Source organism: Eupeodes corollae, chromosome 3, assembly GCF_945859685.1.
Source record: "Eupeodes corollae chromosome 3, idEupCoro1.1, whole genome shotgun sequence".
In the NCBI taxonomy this organism is placed as follows: domain Eukaryota; kingdom Metazoa; phylum Arthropoda; class Insecta; order Diptera; family Syrphidae; genus Eupeodes; species Eupeodes corollae.
This window is the reverse complement of record NC_079149.1, coordinates 96,286,762-96,313,751: the sequence shown is the minus strand read 5'-3', so window position 1 is coordinate 96,313,751 and position 26,990 is coordinate 96,286,762. Positions and strand designations below refer to the sequence as shown.

At 34.3% G+C, this 26,990-nt stretch overlaps 1 protein-coding gene across 3 annotated transcripts in view; it reads left to right on the top strand.

Moving 5' to 3' along the window:
- LOC129949002 (protein cappuccino) overlaps positions 1-26,990 on the top strand; it is a 171,284-nt gene that overhangs the window by 132,272 nt on the left and 12,022 nt on the right. For all 3 annotated transcript variants that reach the window (XM_056060185.1, XM_056060186.1, XM_056060184.1), the window contains one exon: positions 12,515-12,897. In XM_056060185.1, coding sequence (XP_055916160.1) covers positions 12,515-12,897 — 383 coding nt within the window. The remainder of the gene's footprint in view (positions 1-12,514; positions 12,898-26,990) is intronic.

Here is a 26,990-nt window from a genome sequence, read left to right as displayed (position 1 = left end):
AATTGGAAATATCAGAAATATCTATTTCAGATATGTTTTTAGTATTCAAAATAATGTTTTTTTTAATAAAAAAAGAAAGTATCAACTTAAGGTTGTCTTCAAAGGTGTTATATATTTTATGCAAACGAAAACCTTCTGCCTGGAATTCAACGTTCATTATTTTAACAATGTCAAGTATATGCGAAAGAAAATAGAAATACATTTTATAGCTTGGGCTTGCAATTTGCTCTGCAATTTCCTTAGAAATGTTTAAACCATCCTCTGCAGCTGAAGAAAGAAAAAACAGCTGAAGTGCGGACCACTGGCTTAGAATTCTATCTACTACTTGCTTAAGTGACAACCACCGCGTTCCGGACAATCTTAAAATCTTATGGTTTTTAATTCCAACATAATCCTGAAATTCTTTAAATTCGAAAATTCTCTTAGGACTATGCGAAAAAAAATTATAAATATCACGAGCCAATCTTTCAATTTCCACTGGAAGTTTCTTACATGCGCTTGAGGCACATAAGTGCAAAGAATGACAGACACATCGAATGAAAAAAATATCGGTATTATAGCTTTTGAACTTTGCGCATAGGCCCCTAAATTCCCCAGCCATTACCGATGCATTGTCTGTGGCAAGGCCGATTATATTTGCAATGGGTATTTTTAAGTTATTTAAATGGTCTTTGATACAATTAAAGATGGATTCAGCATCTGACCGCTCCAGCTTCAAAAGTCCAAAAAATTTGTCGCAAGTCCTTTTTTCTTTTTTGCAGTAAAACCTGGCGACTAACGCAAGAGCTTTTTCACTACTTACGTCCGTGGTTTCATCCGCTATCAAAGAAAACGAGGTTTTCTTAAGGACATCTACCAAATTTCCTTTTGCCTCGACCGAAAAATGATTTTTTACAATCTTAGTGGCCTTGGTTCGTCCGCATTTTATATTCTTGGCAATCAGGGAGTCTGGGAAGCATTTTCTTAACACTGCGGGCAATGTATCCAAAACTGACATCGGGAGGTGGTGGACAATACAAAACATCACAAGACAGTACTCAGCAAATTTGGTTTTGCTCGTCAAACTGCTTTCTTCATTTGCAGCAAGTAGTGTTTCTATGCTGGCTTGATTTCGTTTGGCCTCGACGTTTTTCTTGTGAAGAACGGACGTACTGTGGCGTTTAATATGAGTTATATAGTTTACCATGGACTTATTGCAATAAACACAAAAACCGATTCCATCTCGTTCATCTAACCAAGAAAAAATATCTTTCCATATTGGCCTGAAAACTCTATCTTTTTTCAAAGTTGTTGGCGGCGAGTTCATCACATCACTGAAATTGTTTTAATTAGAAATTATTGTTCTTAATGGTTTAGCATCTTCAATAAAACATTACTTTTCATCCGATTCTTCAAAGGACTCACTTTCACTTGTTGTGATTGTGACTTCTCTTTGGGATTTTTGAACACATTTGTTTGCATTTGCATTTGACACAGTGTGGCTATTTGTGCTTTCAGACGGTCGTTTTGTTCTTATTATAAACCTTGAAATCAATATTTATTATTTAACAAAAAAATAATTTAGTTTTTAATTAACTTACTTATCCATTGTTGAACACTAAAAAGTTAAATCCCCAAAAAGAAGCGAGACAAGCGCAAATCACAACACAACAAAATTATTTATTATTTGTATTTACAAAACACTGACAAGACGAGACAGAAATGGCATTAGACCAAAAATTATCTATGTATGTATATAAAGACAAATCTTCATCTTTCATTTCGTTTTGTATAAAAACGTCGGAAAACAGCTAATTTATGAGTTTTGCGATAGTATGTGTGATAAGTGCACACAGTTTTCAATTGGTGGTTGTTCAAGTTTACTTCAACACTGAATACTAGCAAAGAATCTGTCAGTCATATGAAATACAATCCGCAGATAAGAAAAGTGCTGCCAATTCAACTTTAAAATAAAGTATAAATTGAAAAAAATTGAATAAAATAATTTATCGAAAAAAGTGTAACAAATAGGAAAAAAAAGTAACATTGTAACAAAAAAATAAAATCAAAGAAAAGTGTAACACTTTTGTTACACTTGTAACATTGTGGCAACGCTGATAGTGTGTGAAAAAATCGAATTTGTTTGGAAACAGGCATCACTACCGGTTGTTTCAACTACGAGATCACTACAAATGATAAAATCTTATCATGATAAGTGTAAAAACCTCCTTAAGTTCCATCCCAACATTTCAAAAAAGAAGCTAGAGGAATTTGTTTCTGCTAGCAAAGTTTTATTCGACATTTCATTCTTGTAAATGCTCTGATTTTTCGAAATGCAACTGTCCAAAAGAGAGAAAGGTACCACTAAATTAAAGAAGTTTTCTAAGTGATCAAAGAACCAAAAGGAAAATGATAATTGGGAACACAGATTTACTCGCTACAAAAAATAATCAGAAACGTTTGAAAAGAAAAATAGATAGAGAAACATCAGCAACTGGCCTTGCGAAAACGTCTAAAAGTATTTCTGCTTCTGTTCATAACAATAGTCCACCAGAAGCACCGTCGGATTCATGTGAAGATTCAGATAGCGAAGATATTTTTACAGTTGACGACTCCAAAGAAAAGGAAAAAAACAACAATCCGTAACACTGAATTACTCCGCGTTATCTCAAAGCTGCGGCCGTTATGGGGTATTAGTCAGAGCGGCAGCTGGCATTGCTTCTGTTATCCTACAGGAATCTAAATTACCCATTATTGATAAAACTAAGAAGGGAGCGAAAAAAGGCAAGAGAAAGTGTTCAAAATAAAGAATCTGTTTCTGAGATCAGTGCTTTATATTTCGACGGTGGAAAGGACAAAACTTTATTCAACCGGAAAAGAAATGAAAAGTATTACCACGAACAAGTGATCGAAGAACATATTTCACTAATAAGCGAACCAGAGTCAAAATACTAAGGTTACATTTCTCCAACATCAGTTTCTGCTAAATGTGTTGAACAAGCGTTTTTTTAACTATTTCCTGACACAAAACATTTCAATGGAAAATTTAGTAGCTATTGGATGTGATGGTACCAATGTCAATGTTGGAAAAATTGGAGGAATCATGCGCCTGTTGGAAAAAAGATTAAAAAGATCATTATATTGGAAAGTTTGCATGTTACGTATGAATGATCTGCCATTCCGTCATTTATTTTCCTTATTGATGGCGTAACTTTGGGACCAATAACATTTTCAGGAGTGATTGGAAAGAATTCGGAAAATTGCGAAAAAACGTCTATCGTTAAATTTAAAAGCATTCCAGGAGAGTCGCTGCCGGTAATGGACACGGAGAACCTTAGTTCTGAAAAACATTATTTATTTAGGATCGTTTCAGCAGTTTTGATCGGAAGTTGTCCCGATGACCTAGCTGATAAGTCTCCCGGAAAGATGTCCCATGCTAGGTGGCTCACTAAAGCTAATCGTATTCTTCGTCTGTATATCGGAACATCAACTCCTACGCAAAGTTTAATAGTGTTAGCAACTTACGTCGTGCAGGTCTATGCTCCAACTTGGTTCAATAATTAAAGGCAACCTACCTGCAAAGATGCTTTTTTAGTAGCAGTTTTTCGAAAACTTTTATCATGATTTGTATAAAATATTCCGTCTGTAAGATGTTACTTGAGTTGGTGCCTTACTTTGTTTAGATATTACACTGACCTCTTCAATTTTCCAATGATACATATCTGCAGTTTACGGCATGCGCTTATTTAAGGCTGTTGAAGACATTTCTTTCAAAACCTGCGCAGTTATAAGATCTGGGACCAATTTCACCAAAAACTTTTCACTCTACAACTTTGCAAACAAACAACATCCCGCAAAGTAAAAGTGCAAAGTGTTTCACAAAATTTGGAAAGTGGAAAACTTTTCACATGGGGCTTAAAACTAATCCTTTGGCCATTAAGTTGTTGTTTATTTTTAATTTTAAACAAAACAAAACCGATGGTTTCGTTATTCTAAAATTCTCTTTTGTCGAAAATCATTTCTGATATCGATACATTATTTTACAATAGCTTTTCAAAAGAAAAAGCAGAAATTGCTATACCTTCTAAGTAAATAATCCGTTAAGAATTTGCCTCCAACTAATTCGTAAAATGTTGAGCTGTTAAGGTAGATAAGGTACTAATGATGGGGCCTTTGAGTTTTGCTCACTAGCCTCACCAGCCTAACGAACTTTATTTACAAATTTGGGAACAGCAAGCGCGGTATGTATGAACTTGTTTTCAACAAAATAATTGTTTTCTGCTTTCTTCGTTAATCAGAGGCGACCTCCGATTTGAATTGCAATTGCATTTCAATCATCGAAAAATAAGTCTTCATATTTCAGGGTCGCCTGAACTAATTCGGATACACGGTTCTTTGATTATCTTTTAGTTTTTGTTAAAGAGCTTTTGATTTAAGGCAGTCGTCTCAAAAGATCTCAAGAAATCGTCTATTTTTGCTTAATCAGCATTTTTTAAAACTTCCTGCATTTCAAAATCGCTATTCTTTGTTTTAGAAACTTGTTCTGAGGTATGTAGGTTTGTGTGTCAGAGTGCGCACGTTTTCTAAAAAGTTTACTACAGTAAGTTAAGTTTCTACATTTTGCATTCAAGATAACTAGGTAAGGTAAGGTTTAATGGCCCATTGTCATACCAAATGAATCTTTAGGCTTCCTCCTAAGCTCAATAGAACCGTTTGAGTCCCTTACGAAACGTGAGAGGCTGATTATGCTAACAAGATTGAGATTGTTTAGATCTCCTAGGGAATCCTTGCATTTTTGAGCTAGGGGGCATGTACAGAGAAGGTGAAGAACTGGTTCCTCCTCTTCTTCGTCCATACAGCTTCTGCCAAAGTCATTTGAGAATACGCCTAGTCTCGTGGCGTGCTTTGCTATTAGACAGTGTCCGGTTATGACACCTATTATCGAGCTTATATGCGATTTGCTTAGAGATAGCAAGCACCGTGATCGCTTTAAATCTAGTTTTGACCAGATGTTTTTTTTGAACGGACACGTCGTGATATTGTTCTACCCTTCTTCATAGCGTCTTGCATTAGCAACAGTTAACAAGTAGCCATTGGTATGCCAGTATGAGCCAAACGTGGTAGGATGGGCTACACTCCACCGTTCCTGACGAGTTCATCTGCCTTACAGTTACACGGAATGTCTTTAGGAAAAGGTGAATATTAAACTGTTGTGCCATCTCCATTAGAGATAATCAACAGTTATGGGAGTTTGTAGAGACAGAGCCCAGAGATTGGATAGCGGCCTGAATATCTGAGAAGATACCGCTATCAGATGTTGATATTATATTTTCTTTAAGCCAGGACAAGACTTCTTTTATCGCAAAAAGTTCCGGCTGGCCAAACTTCACCTAACCGGCTGAAAGCTAGCTTGCACAAGTCACAAGACCTCTGATCGCCACAAACAATGAGTTTTACATGACCCTGATGCCAACGCCTATCGTTTACGAAAATGCTAAAAAGCTACCCGAGAGCTTTACCTTCACCAGCTGCCAAAGATCAGCCGATATTGTGCCATCATCATCGCTCCCGTCAATAACGCAACCACGACTTTGCCTTCGTGACGGCACTGAAACGGGCTTGTTTTTTGATGGGATTAAGAGGAGTGCTGGTGTTGTGCCGCTTTGGTGTCGGTATGGCAACCTTAAGAGACATTTCTCTTTTAGGCATGAAGTCTTTCCCGGTCCATGCCCATTCAACGCAAGCGGTTTGCTGCAGTGTCCTTCCAGCCTCCAATGATTCACGAGAGTCCCTCAGAATTCTCGCACCTCCTTTGTTTACATAGGCTTTTCGAGAGTTTCTCTTTCCATTTCTGGATGTACTCTCAGTAGTAGTGGTAGGACCATTCTTCACAACTCTGCCACTATTGGAATTAGGTATCGCTACCTTCCTATATGCCAATACTCCCTTCTCTGTGTTGGTAGCAGGAGAAAAGGCAACAGGCCTTGAACTACAGATTGCAAAAAAATAATATTTTGAATAGAGTTTCTAATCAACAAATAATTTTAAAAACTTTATTTTTAACCATAATTCGAAATTTCCTTAGTTCAGAAAGAACAAATATGCCTAACGAAGAAGACAAAACAATTGCTTTCAGTTGAAAATATCAAAAAACAGCCCGAAGTTGACAAATCTCTATTTATAGAAATTATACTGATCAAATCGAAGATCAAGTCGAAGATTTTGTCCAATAATATCATTCTATGAAATGCTTAAAAAATAACATTTAGTTTTGGATCATTTATGAAACAAAGAGTTTCCTGAAATGATAATAAGAACACGACTTATTTCCAACCTTTTTTTAAATCGATACCTAATCTATTACCACAAAAGATAATTTTCAAAAAATTCCTGAAGACTTCACTTAAAAAGTTGATTCCAAAAACATTTCACAAAAATGTAGTTAAAGTTGCGAATTTGAATAGAATGCAAACATTTTTAAACATTTTTCTGTAAATATTTCTTTTGTAAATCTGAAGTCATCCAATATGACGTATATCTTTGTCATTGAGGTTATTTTAAAAGCCTCGACCTGAAAAATTTCCCTAAAATTTAAAATCCAATTCAATTTGTTAGCTAGGAAACTTAATTTCAATTCCATCAATTAGAAACCAAATCAACCTTCACCGCTATTATACAAAATTGACTGTGGTTAGTATGTAAAACCTTACAAATGGCACCCCACCATAAAATAAATATGTTTACGAGTCGGGTATATACCCTTTATAAAATTTCGCCTAATGCAGCAATGTTTTCATCACATTGGTGATGGTGATGGTAATGGTTCTAGAAGTGAACCTCTGGCAATGACTTTCCTACTTACTCCTGCCTGTATGTCCTCGCATACTCTCATATAATCATTTCGAGCAATTTACCACGAAAACACGAACTCGCTACATAGTGCTTAGGCGATACAGTACTCGTATCTTTTAAAACTATACAAGCTATGAGCACGTTTTAAATGCGAAGTAAATAAATTTCAACAATTTCATTTCGGCATAGAATAAGCCCTTCAGGACAATCGCGGGCGGTGAGTGGAAATAACTACATGCAGAGGTATTTTCAACTGATATTGTTTCGTTGGCCCTGACCAGACCCAAACCAGAACCTGACTGTGTACCTTTTCGTCAGTTGGTCGTATACAAATACCTTTACCGGTACCCCATTTCTCGACACATATGTAGGTATGCTCCATTTCATATTGTGTTGTTGGGGCGGCTGCAGGTTCACCATCTGCATCAGCTTCAGAACTTTAGACCCCTGTTCAATTTTTTGGTAAACCACCAAAATGCAATCAATCGCATTGCATTGGCACATGTCCATCCACAAAGCCACCGCGTGCCCATTCAATTTGACAGAGATTCAAAAACAGATTTAGCTTCATATTCGAGGCAAACCGAAATGCGTTCAATTATATTAAATGAACATCGGCATCACCCATCACCATCAACGGCTGCTCCGCCAGGCCGGTTGGCCGTCTGTCCGTCCGGCCGTCAATAAACATATCTACTTTCTATTCTATACCTTCACTTTTGAGAGCCACACCTGATGCCGATATGTGCGTTGAAGTTGCAGCACATATAAGGCTTTCATCCCCAATTCTATACCTCTATAAAGATTGCAATTTAATTGAATGAATGTTATTTGATAAGTACCGTTAGATGGATGGTGTTGTGTGAGTTTGTAGGCAGCCAAGCAGGTGTATGCCACGTTTGAAATTTGCAAAGAACGTATAAAACGTGTAGGCTGGACGGAACACCGAATTTCATCTAAAATTTTACACGCACAACAACCTTCTAGCCCTATTTAGACATAGTTATGTAGAATTCGAAGGGCTTCACCCATTCGGCCCATTGCAGTCGTCCACCTACTACCTGACCAGGTAGTAATTTTCTGTGTCACAAAAGGCATTCAAGTATAGGTAAAGGTATAGGTTAACGCGAATTCAATAAATCGACGTGGTTTATTGATATTTTCGATTGGAAATTTGCACTTTAAATTGCCCACAAGCCAACAGAATGGTCATGAAATGATTGCTGATGCTCTTTGGACACAATTGTGTGTGGCTTGATAGAATTTGGTGACCGCCAATGTGTTTAATATTTTGTAATTCGAATTTGTAAGTGTTTCAGTGGTTCCAAAAATGATGTTTTGTTGATTATTGTTACAATCAAAATGCTTCCAGTCATGTAAATATATATAATAATTCATTTAAGCATTATTCTAACAAACCATTATGGTTTTGGTAAAGAGAATTTTATAGATTTTAAAGCCATAAGTCATTGTAATATTCATAAGCATTAAGCAGTCGTATGGGCAAATATCAAACTTCAAACAAAAATGTTCCATTTTTTAGCAGAAGTACCTTTATAGTTCGCGTCAGCCCTAAACTTAGCAGATAGAATATTTTTGAAAATAAGTCATTGTGGTCTGGGCTTTATGAACTATGAACGATATCGATCCATCTATTACTTTTGATTGGTGGATTTTTGAGGAGACATTGTAGAACAGTTCGTTCCCGAAATAGGGTTTGGAATTAACAAGATCGCAAAGGTGGTTTTGTCAGCAATCGGAAGATCTTCTTCATATGCATGTCCCTAGTTTGACTATATTGGGATTATCCGGCCATATCCCAAACCTTTGAAAACCGTTTATTGCAACTGACATTGTGGCAGAGCTTAAATAGACCTTAACGAACAGTGATCCAACCTAATAGTGCGTTACTGTTCTACCGTAAGAGCTGTCTTAGCCGTGATGATCAAAGTGATCGAACTTGTTTCCTCCCTTTTTTTGCCACAATTTTTCAGAGACTCCTTATGATCGTTGTGATTCATGTTTTGTCCACATTGAATACATTTTCTAATGCACTCTTCCAGCACTTAAAACAAATTTCCCATAGCATAAAGGTTAAACCCCAGAGCTCGAGGCACAAATGTTGCTTCGGAATTTCTTAATACATCGTTGTGTTCGATTTCAGAAAGTTGTGAGGCCAATCTTCTCCAGCCATTCGTGCCTTACCGTAATTGTGAGGTAATTCGTTTTGAACCGTTTGTTCATGGGATAGTTTTCGAAATTCTTTTATGGAAAATCCAGATAGACGGCCCTTCGTAATTTTGGGGTTAATATCAGATTTTTGAAAATCTTTGTTAAGTAAAGGGTGGTTAAATTTTGTAAACCATACCTAAAAGTCAATTTATTTTCTGCATTTCATTTGACTTTTCTCAATTTCAGACTAACTCAATTTGAATCATGGAAAGATATACAATCGAGCAACGCGTTTATGTTATTCGGGCTGATTACAAAAATGGGCGTTGGAATCAAAATGCATATCGTGAACTTCGTGATTTTTTCGGTCAATTTAATCGTGCAAATGGGCGTACGATTAAAAAAAATTGTGCAAAAATTTGAGCAAACTGCGACTGTAGGTGATGTGAAAACACATATGCCTGCTCGTATAGATCTTACTGTAGAAATGATTGCTGCTAACGAAACAATGGCTCCTTTGAGCGACAAATTCACGTGGTGACGATGTCAATTAGCGTGTGTAGATCATGTGATTTGTATACTTCTTTAAGCCAGCAACAGTTAAAGTTCTACAGGTTGCCATAATTCGGCACATAAACGGCATATAACCTCAATTATGCCTTAGCGTCATCGTTGTCTCATATTTTATACCATAAATAATTGAACCATACCAATGGGATGCGACCCAAACTGACAACTTCCCGTTCTGTCTGTCCATTTGTCTTGCTAAAAAGGTTTTTAGGTTTTCGTGGTTTGTTAAAAAAGTTGTCAATTGAATTAAATTTAAAAATTACCAACAATATTTTGCATTTGATGAAATAGTTTGTTTTTAAAATCTATTTTTGTAAACGAGATTTTTAGTCAAAAACAATTTTTACCAATTTTTAGTAAAATTCCTTAAAAGTGTTTATTTCTTATATAAACAAATAAAAATATAATAAATGAAACTAATTTAAAGTCAAAATCTTCTATTGTTCACTAGACATCGAGAACCGAACATCAGTTGTTACCAAATTTGCGTACTTTTTTGGAGATTTTATTTTTGTATGACGAAACTGACTGTTGGATTTAAAAAAAAATCACAGAACGTCGAAAACAATATTTTCTGTGAAAAGGCTTAGTTTGAAGCCAATATTTTTAATTTTTGAAAAGATATTTGAGTCGAAAGTAAATTTGTACTAAGCTTTAGTATTGTTTTATTTTTAGGTTTTTATTTTTTTATAAAAAAAAAACTGTTAATTCGATTTTCCTCAACATTTTACCAGATTTCAAATATATTGGAGATAAAATCAATTTTTGTTCGTAAAAGATTCGAGGTGACAAATATTTTTTAGTAAACGGTGATTTTTTAAGAGCTTGAGAACTTTTTTTAGAAAAAAAAAACGCATACAATTTGCAAAATCTCATCGATTCTTTATTTGAAACGTTAGATTGGTCCATGACATTTACTTTTTGAACATAATTTCATTTAAATGTTGACCGCGGCTGCGTCTTAGGTGTTCCATTCGGAAAGTCCAATTTTGGGTAACTTTTTCGACCATTTCGGCCGGAATAACCCGAATTTCTTCGGATATGTTGTCTTCCAAAGCTGGAATAGTTGCTGGCTTATTTGTGTAGACTTTAGACTCGACGTAGACCCACAAAAAATAGTCTAAAGGCGTCAAATCGCATGATCTTGGTGGCCAACTTACCGGTCCATTCCTTGAGATGAATTGTTCTCCGAAGTTTTCCCTCAAAATGGCCATAGAATCGCGAGCTGTGTGGCATGTAGCGCCATCTTGTTGAAACCACATGTCAACCAAGTTCAGTTCTTCCATTTTTGGCAACAAAAAGTTTGTTAGCATTGAACGATAGCGATCGCCATTCACCGTAACGTTGCGTCCAACAGCATCTTTGAAAAAATACGGTCCAATGATTCCACCAGCGTACAAACCACACCAAACATTGCATTTTTCGGGATGCATGGGCAGTTCTTGAACGGCTTCTGGTTACTCTTCACTTCAAATGCGGAAATTTTGCTTATTTACATAGCCATTCAACCAGAAATGAGCCTCATCGCTGAACAAAATTTGTCGATAAAAGAGCGGATTTTCTGCCAACTTTTCTAGGGCCCATTCACTGAAAATTCGACGTTGTGGCAGATCGTTCGGCTTCAGTTCTTGCACGAGCTGTATTTTATACGATTTTACACCAAGATCTTTGCGTAAAATCTTCCATGTGGTCGAATAACACAAACCCAATTGCTGCGAACGGCGACGAATCGACATTTCACGGTCTTCAGCAACACTCTCAGAAACAGACGCAATATTCTCTTCTGTACGCACTGTACGCATTCGTGTGGTTGGTTTAATGTCCAATAAAGTAAACTGAGTGCGAAACTTGGTCACAATCGCATTAATTGTTTGCTCACTTGGTCGATTATGTAGACCATAAATCGGACGTAAAGCGCGAAACACATTTCGAACCGAACACTGATTTTGGAAACAAAATTCAATGATTTTGAAGTTAGTAAGTCTATTCATGATGAAATGTCAAAGCATACTGAGCATCTTTCTCTTTGACACCATGTCTGAAATCCCGCGTTATCTGTCAAATACTAATGCATGAAAATCCTAACCTCAAAACAATCACCCTTTATTTTTGATTTATACAAAAAAACGTTTGTTGGAATTGTTTCCGAAATTATACTAGTTTGATATCACGTTACAATATATAATATAAAATTTTATTCAACACGCTAGCGTTATTTGTTCGTGAGATATTTTGGGTAATTCAAAATTTAACCACCCTTAGGTATAGTTCCGGCAAATTTATTACACATTTTTTTTCGAAAAACTTCATTTCACTTCAAAATAATTTCAACGAAAACAAGGCACAAGCTGCCACTTTTATTCTTCTTTTATTTCGACTACTCTTTCCGTTTTCACTTCCACTCTAAGCACTCGTGAGGTAAAACGTTTTGACAGCTAACGGTCAAGGGAAAATTGTACCAGAGAATCGGTGTCTTCTAAACTTTGTTCACTTTTAAAATTTGTTTTAACAATGAAAATACAAGACAAACGAATTCTTATAATTTCAAATTTTTTTTGTAAAGGAGTTCCCTAAACTTCACTAAACAAACTCTTTTAATAGTCCCTAGAGACCTAATCTAGAAAATGAAGCTAAATCAACCATTTTATCTCATAAAAACTACTTTTGTAGTCTGCACCAATGGAAATCAATGTCTATCGATTTAAGATCAAAATTACAGAACTCTTAATTCTTCCCCAATCAATATTGCACCAAAGATGAAAATTCACTCAAAATATAAAAACCATTCTTTTCCAAATGCTAATTCTTTTAAGTCAACTCGACTCTCCATATAATTTATCAAATCGAAAAACTTTTCTTTAAGCAATAAGAAAACAAAATTTGTACAAAATTATAAAAACAGTAAATAATTACAATCCAATTGAAATTTCTCATTTCACAGGGCAAATGCTAATGAAGTGGCTCATCTCATCATTTCAAGCAAATGGTCCCTCGCTTAATGAACACGAACTGAACATTCTTACGCAGCAATATTGCAACAATCTACTCAGCATTGGAGTACTGAAACAGATATCCAGTTCTGCCAGTCCAATCATCATCTCTTGCTCCAGCTCTACCACGTCTTCCTCAACGACTACGATGACGGCGGCGGCAGTGGCAGCGGCTGTGACGACGACGACGGTGCATGGAGGCATTGTTGGCACCACAACCACTACCACTGCCTCTGCCAACCAAAACGCCACCACCACCGCTACCAATGCCGCAACAACTTTGTCCGCCACCGTTACTACTGCTGTCGACAAAAGTGAATTGGAAACTTTCAGTGTAAGTTTATACCCCTACAATACCGTTTCATCGCTTTTCGTTTCGTTTCCTTTCCCTGTCTCTGGCCCTGTCCCTATCTCTCATTTATAGTTTACACACCGACTCTTCGACATTCTTTGTTGCATCACACATCATGAATTTAGTTCCTCGAAATGAGATTTACGTGAAAATTTGTTGCGCACAGGAAAAAGTTCTCCAAAATGTTTCTCACACTTAATTCGTGGCAAGTTTAAGTGTGTAACACACACATGTGACTTAAGGGCTTTTTTCAGATTGGGGTGGGAATTTATAGGATGCAGAACCTCCTACTACTGCCATCTACCATCTACTATCACGAAGGAAGCCATAGTTAAATTTTTGCTAGCAAAGTAAATACTTTTCCGTGAGTACTCTATTCGATTTGAAATTCACTAGTTGGTTGGTTGGTTAGTTGGTATTGCAAGAAATTTATAACTGTATATTACAATTACCGGTATTATCATGTTTGTGGATTTCCACGAGTTTTGAATTTAAGTTTTAGTTTAAAAGTTTATATAAGAGCAAGGATAAGGATTAACGGGGGAAATATCTTTGAAATAAGAGAATTTGTTGAAGATAAGATAAAGTTTGTTAAATATTTATGAGAATTAAATTAGTTTCTGCTGCAACACAATGTCAATTTGCTGTGCACGTGTCTACTATGTATTGTATGACATGTGTGATGTTTCAAAAAAAAACCGTTATATCTTTAGCGATACTGCATGACAATAGAGCTTCTCTGTCTGTCTCTCTCTTCTCTCTCTGTTCAGAAACGTCAAATTCTTCGTTTTTTGGAATGACGTTTATTCCCTTTTTAATTATTTTAAGAACTCACATTGTGAAAACTTATTGTTCAAATTTTTGATGCAGTTTCAGATAAACAAAATAAATGGGCATTTTTTAAAAAGATTTATAATCTTTTTGCATCACATGCGAGGTCTAAAAACATTTTTGAAATTGAAAGAGTCTTGAAGATTGAGGTATAATTTTGGATAATTACTAAGAGACAAGCTATAGCTTTCGTTTGTTTTCATCATTTGAAACCAATAATTAGATTTTTTAGACAGGTTAATTATAGCAGTCATTTAAAATGTCTGTCATAAGTTTCCTGCTTGGAACGAAACATTCGCGGTTTGAGATGATCATTAAAATAAAACTGACAGGTGGGAATACAAAGAAAATAGAACACTTTCAGTCAACAATCAGCTGTTCATTAAAAAAAAATTGATAATTGATTATTTAAAAATGAACTAAAAAAGATTTCTTTGTTAAATAATGTATTGTTTGTACAAACAATTAACAACTGATCAGCTTCATTTTGACAACAAACATTAAAAATTTTACTCTCTTACTCGCTTTTAAATCTCAAAACGAAATTTTCGATGATAGCTATAAACGGGCCTTTAAAAATGGCCAATTTGATAGCACTTTTCAAGACAATAATTACTCTTGTAGGATTGTCAATTCCTCGAAACAGGAATTCATTTTTATTAATTCATTCTTAAAACTATCTTAAAGGTAGACAACAATTCAAAAAACTAGCCTAATTAACCATAACGTACAAATTACTGGTCCCAAGGACACTACTTAATTTTAATGTCTATCGGTCCTTAAATCAATTTTACTATAATTCAATTTTATTTATTTTTGTATTTATTAGAAAATAAAAAAAAACTAATTTAAATCTTTTTCTTTATTTTTACTTAAAAACTACTTACACTAAGGTCCTTAATATAAAACTTAAAACCAACTTAAACTTCCTATTCTACCTGTAAACTACTTAAAACTAGAACAACAACAGCAGCAAATCTAACTATCTAACATTTTTTGTTTATAATTTTTTTTTCTTTATTACATGTTTTTTTTTAAATTTTTGTTTTTTACTATTTTTTATTTTTTCTATTTTTATACTAAAAAAAAACAAGTATGTAAGCCAGTCAAGGCTTAAAACCCCATCCCGACTACCCACTATCAAGTGCCGATGGAAGCCACCAAAACTGGTTCTCCTGCTTCATCCTATCAGTTTGGTCCCGTTCGGACACAGCCCTACTGAACCGATTGTACAGGAGTTGCCTATCCACGGTTCGTCGTCTGACGTGGTAGATTAATGGAACTGCCAATCTATCCTGTATCAGGCCGCATTTGTCTAAAAAGAGGAATGCCTCTGGTGGAATGAAGACGCTCAAGCGTGCACTTTTAAAATACTCGTCGTTCGGATAGAACGCCCCGAAAATTAAATTGTTGGTCGAAGACATAGCTCTTGCAATGTGACCTCGAACGAGTTCTATCCCGAAATTGTCAATTCTGTTGATTCGAGCCCCGTTGTATAGGACCTCGTTGGAATAATAATGCACATAAGAAGACTCGGCTGTCCGATATAAGCCGGTACACACCGGTAAACACTGCCGCTCGAACACCCAAACTTCTCCATCTGGGAAGGGGCAACGTAGAACCACACAGGACAACCATAAACGATCATGGGCTGTATGAGGGCCATGTAGCAAATTACCTTCACTCTGGGGTCAAGCCGACTGCTAAAAAACAGCCGTTTCGTCGGAGCGAAGGCTCCTCTGGCCCTGGTCAGAGCAGCATTTATATGTCTGTAGAAATGTAAATACTGATCTAACCAGATACCGAGATACTTTACTACACTTTTGCTCACTGATCGCTGCCCGTGAAGATCAACGATGACCATCTTGCACCAATTCTTGCACGCATCTCCCCTGGCCTTAGCCAATGAAGTCCGGAGCAGAATTGTCTCCGACTTCTGGAGATTTATTTTCAGTTTCCAGCCGTTAGCAAAAGGTCTGAATCTATGTCGAAATCACGCCGTTCTGTACGCAATTAGATCGTCTGCGTACGCAATTGCCTTTGTTAGACTACCTATCAGATCGCTGGTGTAAATCGGCGAATTCACCGCTCTCTGTTAAAGAGCATTTTTAATTAAGAATGTTGTGCTATAAGTTACATTGCCACTTTTGGCAACAAACTTTTTACCGTTAACCATATCATAAAGTATATACAACAATGGTTTGCCTGCTCAGTTTTAGGTAAAGACCCTTTAACCATACGGTGTCAAAGGCCTTTCCCAAATCAAATTTTGATTTATTCCATTGGATATCAGAAACGAGTTTAGACGCAGCATGAATTGTGTCATGCTCATGACCCGCCTTGAACCCGAATTATTTCTTCGGAATTATTTTGTTGTCCGCAGCCCACTTAGTCAGAGCTCTATTGAAGATCTTCTCAAAAACTTTGCTGATGCTCGGAAGAAGACTTATCGACCGAAAATTTAACAGGTTGGAGTTGTCCCCTTTTTGGGAGAGGATGAACCACAGCGGTCTTCCAATGCACTGGATAGTATGCTTTGTTCAGTGCATTACTGAAGAGTGTGGTATGAATGTCAATTGCCTCCATCGGTAAATATCTAAGTTCAACGTTGGATATACCATCCACACCTTCTGACTTTTTATTTATCGATCTTCCATTTACACAATCCAATGCAATAACCATAATGCCAAGAGTACTACAATAAAACGGTGATTAATTTTATTATATCAAGAAATATCTCAAGAACCAAAGTCTTGTAAATAGCCATCAGATACACTTTCTTTCTATGTTTACAAGATTGACATCAGGTACTCTTATCGAAAAAGCATGACGATTCCCTGCTTCGTTGGATTAGAAATTATTTTTCAGTTCGTTCAATTCAAGTAGTATTGGATGGATTCAAGTCAGAGCAACAAAAAAATAAATGCTGGTGTGTCTCAGCGCTGTAATCTGTCTCCGACACTCTTTATCATTTTTATTATTGATCTCCTGTCTAAAATGTCTTGTCCATTTACATGCTTCGCTAACATTAATGCCTTCAGCTTTTCATATTCATTTTTAAGTTCAAAACCCTGCTCTCCGGATATGGATATTCAACAGCAATGTATGATAAACTCATTAAATTCTGACTTTTGCACCATTGTTAAGTGGGGAATCAAAAATATAGTAGAATTTATTGCTTCATACGCTGCCGTTTAAATTCCACATCTGAAGAACAAGGATGTGAATCAGAAACGAATATGAAAAGCTGAGGGTACTGCCGTCGACGAAACAGTTTAATGGATTAGAAGTGACAGACAAAAGTTCGTTTATGAATATAAGGAAGAGAGTCGGAGACAAAACGGAGCCCTTTGGTACACCAGCATTTAATTTATGAATTTCAGACTTGAAACCATCCAATACAACTTGTATTGAACGGTTAGAAAGGTAATTTCTAATCTAACGAAGAAGAGATTCATCGATATCAAACGCACGCATTTTCGATAAGAGAGCTTGGTGCCAAACTCTATCAAATGCTTTTGAAATATCAAGTGTAATAATCTTACTTCCTCCAAAACGATGTAAAGATTTGTTCCACTGTTCGATGAGATAGGCCATGAGATCACCAGTGGACCTGTTGCTACGAAAGCCATACTGTCGGTCATTAAGAAGCTTCCGTTCTTCAAGATATTTCTTAAGCTGAAAAATAATCAGCGTTTCCATGACCTTAGAAAGAAGGGACGTAAGTGCAATTGGACGATAGTTTGAGGGAGAGGAGGATTCGCCTTTTTTAGGGACAGGCTGGACAAATGCAGTTTTCCATCCACTCGGGAAGAGACCTGTAGAATAGGACAGATGGAAAAGCTTACGCAGGGGTTTTGCCAGCGTTGAAGAACACCTCTTCAGAACAATAGGGGGAATACTATCCGGGCCAGCGAATTTGTGTATGTCAAGGTCTTTCAGTACTCTTTTGACTGCACGAGTGCGAAAAAAGATTCGTCCCATAGAATCATTTACGCTCTCAAGAACAGGAGGACTCATGACACTATCCAGTAGCGTCGAACTAACAGCAAAATGTGCTGCAAGCAAATTGGCTTTATCAATCGAGCTTACATAGGGAGTGTCATTGTGGACGAGCGTTGGAACCGAGGATGACGTGGTGTTTCGTACGTTTTTTACAAATGACCACACATTTTTACTACCTTTGGGACATTGTAGTATTTTTTGCCTTAATTTCTGATCATGCAAAAATTTGGCTATGTTTTCAAATATTGCAGCTTGATGTTTGGGTTTTCTAAGGTAATGCAAGAAGTATTTCTTCCCCTCTGATCTAGCTTTTATCTATAAGAATGTATATGCCCAAAGCTTAAGTAAAATGCATATCTAAAGTCCGGTATTGCAACTCACTTATTAAGTCTTTTAGACAGTATTGAACGATATTTTAACGAATTATGATCTGGAGAAATAGTGAGTTGCTTTCCTCCCCTCAAGAAATTCAACATTAGTACCCGTGTCCCCACAAATGCTCATCAGTATACCCTCGAGCCCAACTTCGGTCGTACTGTCGACTTCAGTGACTCGTACTTTAGCCGCACTACAAGAATGTGCAATGCTTTAACCGACTCAGTCTTTTCCAGTAAAGCAAGGATATACCATCCACACCTTCTGACTTTTTATTTATCGATCTTCCATTTACACAATCCAATGCAATAACCATAATGCCAAGAGTACTACAATAAAACGGTGATTAATTTTATTATATCAAGAAATATCTCAAGAACCAAAGTCTTGTAAATAGCCATCAGATACACTTTCTTTCTATGTTTACAAGATTGACATCAGGTACTCTTATCGAAAAAGCATGACGATTCCCTGCTTCGTTGGATTAGAAATTATTTTTCAGTTCGTTCAATTCAAGTAGTATTGGATGGATTCAAGTCAGAGCAACAAAAAAATAAATGCTGGTGTGTCTCAGCGCTGTAATCTGTCTCCGACACTCTTTATCATTTTTATTATTGATCTCCTGTCTAAAATGTCTTGTCCATTTACATGCTTCGCTAACATTAATGCCTTCAGCTTTTCATATTCATTTTTAAGTTCAAAACCCTGCTCTCCGGATATGGATATTCAACAGCAATGTATGATAAACTCATTAAATTCTGACTTTTGCACCATTGTTAAGTGGGGAATCAAAAATATAGTAGAATTTATTGCTTCATACGCTGCCGTTTAAATTCCACATCTGAAGAACAAGGATGTGAATCAGAAACGAATATGAAAAGCTGAGGGTACTGCCGTCGACGAAACAGTTTAATGGATTAGAAGTGACAGACAAAAGTTCGTTTATGAATATAAGGAAGAGAGTCGGAGACAAAACGGAGCCCTTTGGTACACCAGCATTTAATTTATGAATTTCAGACTTGAAACCATCCAATACAACTTGTATTGAACGGTTAGAAAGGTAATTTCTAATCTAACGAAGAAGAGATTCATCGATATCAAACGCACGCATTTTCGATAAGAGAGCTTGGTGCCAAACTCTATCAAATGCTTTTGAAATATCAAGTGTAATAATCTTACTTCCTCCAAAACGATGTAAAGATTTGTTCCACTGTTCGATGAGATAGGCCATGAGATCACCAGTGGACCTGTTGCTACGAAAGCCATACTGTCGGTCATTAAGAAGCTTCCGTTCTTCAAGATATTTCTTAAGCTGAAAAATAATCAGCGTTTCCATGACCTTAGAAAGAAGGGACGTAAGTGCAATTGGACGATAGTTTGAGGGAGAGGAGGATTCGCCTTTTTTAGGGACAGGCTGGACAAATGCAGTTTTCCATCCACTCGGGAAGAGACCTGTAGAATAGGACAGATGGAAAAGCTTACGCAGGGGTTTTGCCAGCGTTGAAGAACACCTCTTCAGAACAATAGGGGGAATACTATCCGGGCCAGCGAATTTGTGTATGTCAAGGTCTTTCAGTACTCTTTTGACTGCACGAGTGCGAAAAAAGATTCGTCCCATAGAATCATTTACGCTCTCAAGAACAGGAGGACTCATGACACTATCCAGTAGCGTCGAACTAACAGCAAAATGTGCTGCAAGCAAATTGGCTTTATCAATCGAGCTTACATAGGGAGTGTCATTGTGGACGAGCGTTGGAACCGAGGATGACGTGGTGTTTCGTACGTTTTTTACAAATGACCACACATTTTTACTACCTTTGGGACATTGTAGTATTTTTTGCCTTAATTTCTGATCATGCAAAAATTTGGCTATGTTTTCAAATATTGCAGCTTGATGTTTGGGTTTTCTAAGGTAATGCAAGAAGTATTTCTTCCCCTCTGATCTAGCTTTTATCTATAAGAATGTATATGCCCAAAGCTTAAGTAAAATGCATATCTAAAGTCCGGTATTGCAACTCACTTATTAAGTCTTTTAGACAGTATTGAACGATATTTTAACGAATTATGATCTGGAGAAATAGTGAGTTGCTTTCCTCCCCTCAAGAAATTCAACATTAGTACCCGTGTCCCCACAAATGCTCATCAGTATACCCTCGAGCCCAACTTCGGTCGTACTGTCGACTTCAGTGACTCGTACTTTAGCCGCACTACAAGAATGTGCAATGCTTTAACCGACTCAGTCTTTTCCAGTAAAGCAATATTTGGGACTTCAAAACTAATGTGAACTATCTCTCCCTTTTCAAGTGTGAGTCTTGGCATAAAAAGGTACCAAACTTGCGACCACTTAACACAAGGACCAATCTCGCCAACTTCACAGAACGTCCCTTATAATAAAATTCACTGCAATTTTTGTATTCAATTCACTAAGTTTAGTGCGTTAATTGTTATTTAAAACCAAGCTCATCAATTAGACTTCACAGATCATATAATCCGCTGAATTCAAACACACCCCCAGTTAGATATACCATTGCACCCTTAACCACACACCTATCCAAGATAATGCATTGATTTTGTGAAAATCTATTTAATATCGACCAAATTTTCGGTTAAATTCGTATAAGTGATTATGTGTGGTAATGGTGCATGACTTTCCTGCAATATAAGTCCACTTGTCAAGAATTCCCCCGATGACGACGACAACTACACGACGACGACGACGACGACGCGTTCACACTCCCATACACATTACATGTATAGAATGTCCTTATAGATCTGTATATAAAATGTCCCTAGGGCTAGCGACATGAGGCGACCCAAATATTGGTTGGCTCTTCCAAGGCCACAATATGGACCACTCGCTGTGATTATGTTAAAATTAGCCTAATAGGCCTAGACTATTGAGGCATGTACCTCCTCTATGTATTCGTTCGTATGTATGTCAACATGAAGGACTTTAAGCATAATTTTATAAGCATAGCCATACACAATACATACGTAACTATTGTTATTGAATAGTGCGCTATTGTGAAGGATTATTATTATTGAGGTGTGTTAAATGTGCGTCCACATTATTTGGTAATTGGACAGAGAAGTAATTTGTGCGTGCATTAGAGAGAGATTGCTTTTATATAGAATGGGTAAAGGTACTTACGTTCATTATTTTATTACCCGCATTCGATCAGCACCGTATTATCCTCTACACATCAGTATATTGTACTCTCGGGGAAATATAATAGAGTACATAGATAAATGAATCGTGCTGGGTGTTATTATATCGATTAAATTATATTGAAGGAGCACTTTTATAATTATTTTATGTTATGTACCTACATTGTTTTGAATAGAGAGATTTGTGAGATATGTATGTACCTTTACAATACTTGTGTATAAATAGTTTGTACGAGTAGAACTATTATTTAATTGAATTTCGTTTTTTTGAAGAGTATTTTGAATTTCATATTCATACATACTTATGCTTAAATAATTATGTAAATTTAATAGAATTGATAATGATATGTTGATGTATAGGTATATATTATGTAGGTTAAGTGTATAGTAGATATTTATTGGTATTAATGAAATGTACATTGTGTATATAGCGAGTGATTAGTAGCTTGTTCATCAAGTAGATACTCTTTAGAAATTGAGGTTAAAAATCATGTTTTGTACTTTACTCTTCAATTAATAGCCCATTAGACACATTATTTACTTAAAAGAGTTTTTATGGTACAATTTTATAGTTTTTCCTGAAAATGGAGGTTACTTTACTCTGAAGTTTAAAATTGCTTGTCGATGGTTATCCTCCATAACCTCGTAAGCCGTTTCTACAAGTCTTTCAGTAATACAAAAAATATCTTTACAAAATTACTTAAAATGAAAGAAAGAGAATATTCGCTACGGTGGGCTCCATACCAATTAACAATACTTAGGAAGTATTGTAGTACTGTTGTTTAAGAAGTCGTAATGCATTTAATCAGTACCTAGTATTTATATATTTTAACTTACTATAGGGAGTTATTGTAATGGGTCCGATTTGTCGAATTGAAAATTTTGACATTTCTCTATCAAGGTCTCTAGAATCGAAATACAAGTTTTTTGAGAGATGTCTGTGTGTGCGTGTGTTCGTACATTCGAACGTCCGTACGTTCGCCACGTTTTTTTCGTCGTCTATAGCTCAAGAACCATTAGAGATATTGACTTCAAATAAATTTTGTATACAGATTATAATGCAGAAAAGGACTTTAAAAAATCTCACGAACCAATAAAGCTAGAGACTTGAATTAAATTTTATATTATAAACTGTAACGCGATAACAAATAAATATATTTTTGGAAAAATTCCAATTAACAGTTTTTTTTTTAAATCGAACAAACTGAACAAAAAATATTTATCACCTCGAAAATTTTATAAACAAAAAATGACTCAAATATCTTTTCAAAATTTTGAGATATTGGTTTTCAATTAATTAATTTCTTGTAAAAAATATTGTTAAAAATCGAATTGACAGTTTTTAAAAAAAAAAATTAATAATAAATGGCATAAATTGATTTTCGACTCAAATATCTTTTCAAAAGTTTAAGATATTGGCTTTAAACTAATTCATCTTTTCAAATATAATATTATTGTCAATATTCAGTAAAATTTAAAAAAAACTGAATTGACAGTTTTTTTTTACAAAAAATAAAACTTAAACAAATTAATAAAAGTCGTCGAAAATATATTTTTGACTATTTTTAAAAATTAAAAATATTGGCTTCAAACTAATTTTATATTACAAGAAATATTGTTTTAAAAAAAATCGAATTGACATTTTCTTAACAAAAAATAAAAACCTAAAAAGGCACTACTAAAAGTTCGTGAAAATTGATTTTCGACTCAAATATATTTTCAAAAATTGGAGATGTAGGCTTCAAATTAATTTTATATTATAAAAAAATATTGTTTTCAACGTTCTATACAATTTTTTTGAAATATCGATTGGCCAGTTTTCTTACAAAAAATAAAAACCTAAACAAAATATTGATTATCGACTCAAAAGTCTTTTTTTTTTAATATAAAAATATTGACTTTTATCTCACTTAAAATACTGTTTTCGACATTCGGTAAATTTTGTATAAACATCCAACAAATTTAGTAAAAATTAATGTTCGGTTCTCGATATCTCGTGAACAATAGCATGTATTGACTCAAAATTAATTTCATTAATTCGATTTGTATTTGCTTATATAAGAAATAAACAAACTTTTAAGAAATGGTAGTAAAATATGTAAAAATTGGTTTTCGACTTAAACTCTCGTTAACAAAGCTAGATTTTGAAATGAAACTATTTCATTATATGCAAGATTTGTTTGGTAATTTTTAATTTTTTAAGAGTAATTCAACTGACTACTTTTTAAGCAAAACACGAAAACCAAAGAATTTTTAAGCAAGACAAATCGACGGACGGGATATGAAGTTATCAGTGTGGGTCGTATCACAGACAGTTTTTTTTTTTAATACGTCAATAGAAAAAGACTTCAATTGAAGACTAACAAAGTAGTTCTTAAACAGCTTAAAGAGTGATTTCTCAAATTAGGTTTCGGATTCGGCACATTAACTAGGTTCCCTTCATTCCAGTCATAATTAGCACACAGGAATGGTTGAAAGTTGAATAACATTTTTATAAAAATCCAATAGTCAGTTTTTATACAAATGAGATTCACAAAGTTAGTAAAAATTGATGTTCTATTCTCGATATCTCGTGAATAAATGAAGATATTGACTTCATTATGTGCTAAATTTTCTCTAAAAAATCCAAATAGTTTATGTTTATATAAGAAATAGAATTTTTTAAGAAATGCTACTAAAATTTTTAAACTTGTTTTTCGACTAAAACTCGATAACAAACATAGGTTTTGATATCGAAACTATTTCATCATATGCAAAATGTTGTTGGTAAGTTTAAGATTATTTTTTTTTTTAAATTCAACTGACAACTTTTATAAAAAAACACGAACAAATCGACTAAAGTATTAGGAGAACAAAGAAGGATATTGACTTAAAATTATAACAAAATATTGTTATGAATATTTTGTCAAAGTTTGAAGCAAGACAAATTGACAGACAGTGAAAGGATGGGAAGTTATTAGTGTGGATCGCATCTTAACTTCTTTTTTTAAGGCAAACGTCATTAACACCTAGCAAAATAAAAACCATACAATACTTTTTAAGGAAACGGCTCTTTCTGTCCAGAGAAAAGACTACTTGACTAAGAAATATTATAGTTAGTAAAATAATTGCTTTCTGTTTTTTCAAAAACTAAATATTTAATCAAAAATTGACAAAGACATTGGTTACTGAAAAAAATAGTTCTCAATAACATACAAAAATTTAAAAAAGAGGCTGGGATGCGAACCACACTGATAACTTCCCATCCCGTCTGTCTATTTGTCTTGCTTAAAAGTTTGTCTATATGTACTCGTATCAATTTTTACCAAATTTTGCGTACTATTTTTAATGAAAAAACGGACTATTGGATTTTTATATAAAAATTACTGAATATTGAAAACAATATTCTCTGTGAAATAAAATAAGTTTGAAGCCAATATTTTTAATTTTTGAAAAGCTATTTGAGTCGAAAGTAAATTTTTACCAAGTTTTAGTATTGTTTTTTTAAGAGTTTTATTTTTTGTAAAAAAACTGTCAATTCGATTTTTTCAAAATTTTGCTGAATGTTGAAACAATATTTCTTATAAGATAAAATTAGTTTGAAGCCAATATTTAAAATTGTTGAAGAGATATTTGAGTCGAAAATCAATTTTTACCAACTTTTGTTAATTTTTTTTCGGTTTTTATTTTTTTGTGAAAAAACTGTCAATTCGATTTTTTCAAAATTTTACTGGATGTTGGCAACAATATTTTTTGAAAGATAAAAGTAAATTAAAGCCAATACCTCAAAGTTTTGAAAATATATTTGAGTTGAAATCAATTTTTACCAACTTTTGTTAATTTTTTTTAGGTTTTTAATTTTTTATACAAAATCTCTCAATTCGATTTTTTTCAAAATTTTACTGAATGTTGGCAACAGCATTTTTTGAAAGATAAAATTAGTTTAAAGCCAATATTTACAATTTTTGAAAAGATATTTGAGTCGAAAATCAATTTTTATCAACTTTTATACATTTTTTTTAGTTTTTTTATTTTTTGTAAAAAGACTGTCAATTCGATTTTTCAAAATTTTACTGAATGTTAACAACAATTTTTTTTGAAAGATAAAAGTATACTAAAGCCAATATTTTAAAGTTTTGAAAAGATATACTTTTATTTTTTTTTTAATTTTATTTTTTACAAAAAAAACTGTCAATTCGATTTTTCTCAAAATTTTATCAGATGTCAAAAACATTATTCTTCGTTGCACAAAATTGTTTTGGAGATGAAATCATATTTTATTCGTAAAATTTTGGAGGTGACACATTTTTTCATTTTTTTTGATTTATAAAAAAAGAACGTTAAATGGATTTTTTTCAAAAATTATATTTCTTTGATATCACGTTACAATTTATTATATAAAATTAAATTCAAGTCTCTAGCGTTTTTTTTTTTTGTTTTTGGTTCGTAAGATATTTAGGATTAACCAAAATGTTCACCTTTTTTTCAAACTGCTATGGTAAAAAAACCACCCACGCAATTTTCTTGAGAGCACTTTCTGCATCTGTCTGCTTTTTTATCTTTATAACAAAATTTATTTGAAATCGATATCTTCTGGTTCTTGAGCTATGGACGACGAAAAAAAACGTCGCGAACGTACGGACGTACGAACGTACGAACGTACGAACTTACGTACACACGCACGTACAGACATATTTCTAAAAATCTAATTTCTAAAAATCTTTTATTTTGACTCTAGTGACCTTGAAACTTCGAGAAATGTCAAAATATTCAATTTGACAAATCGGACCCATTACAATAACTTCCTATTTAAAGTTAAAAAAAAATACTTTTTAAATCTGTTATTTTTATCTTTGAGATTGAAAACAATTATTTTCTGACACTACTAACATTTTTTAAAAGAATGAATTGCTGCCTTTGAGAAAAGTTACATCACAATAATGAAGATGTTCCCGTTGATTTTCAGTCTTCGATTTTGTATGTCAACTTACTTATTCCTGCTAACAGGGGGGATATAGACCAATACTATTCTTTGTCTTCTTCTTTTATCAATCTTCTTACTCCATAGATATGGTAAACTGACTATTTTTTTATTTAGTATTAAATTCGTTGATTTTCGCTAAAAAACGTATTTTAGATAATTTTTGAACAACTGTATTCTTAAAACCGTAACATCTACAGACACAACCTTAGGCTCAAATAAGAGTTTATTTATTTACTGGATTTAACGCATTATCTGAATTATAAAGTTTTTATACTTTTATAAGAAAAGTTTTAAAAATATGTTCAAGAAAAGTTTAAAGTTTTACATTCTAAAAAAAATTCGAACTCGAGATTTTAATCAAACATGACATTATAACGTTATCGAAGTCTGCCCACGCCCATTCAGCCCAAACCATTGGGTCGATTGTAAGTCGCTTCGTGTTAAATATTTTTTTCTGTTATTTTTTTTGGTCAAAAAACGAAAATTTATGTTGTCTCAGAAATGAACCGATAGATTTTTATTAAACATTTTTTCTTAACTTTGGTTAGGGTACCCCCTAAAGAACCGTTATTTTGTTTTTAAGTTTTCTCAGGAACAAACCAACCGACTGAAATTTTATTTTCTGTACATTCTTTAAAAATAATATATGTTTATATTTTTGATTTTTAAAACAAGCATTAATATTTTTTTACGAAATTTAAATATAAACTCTAAATAACTTCATACCAAAAAT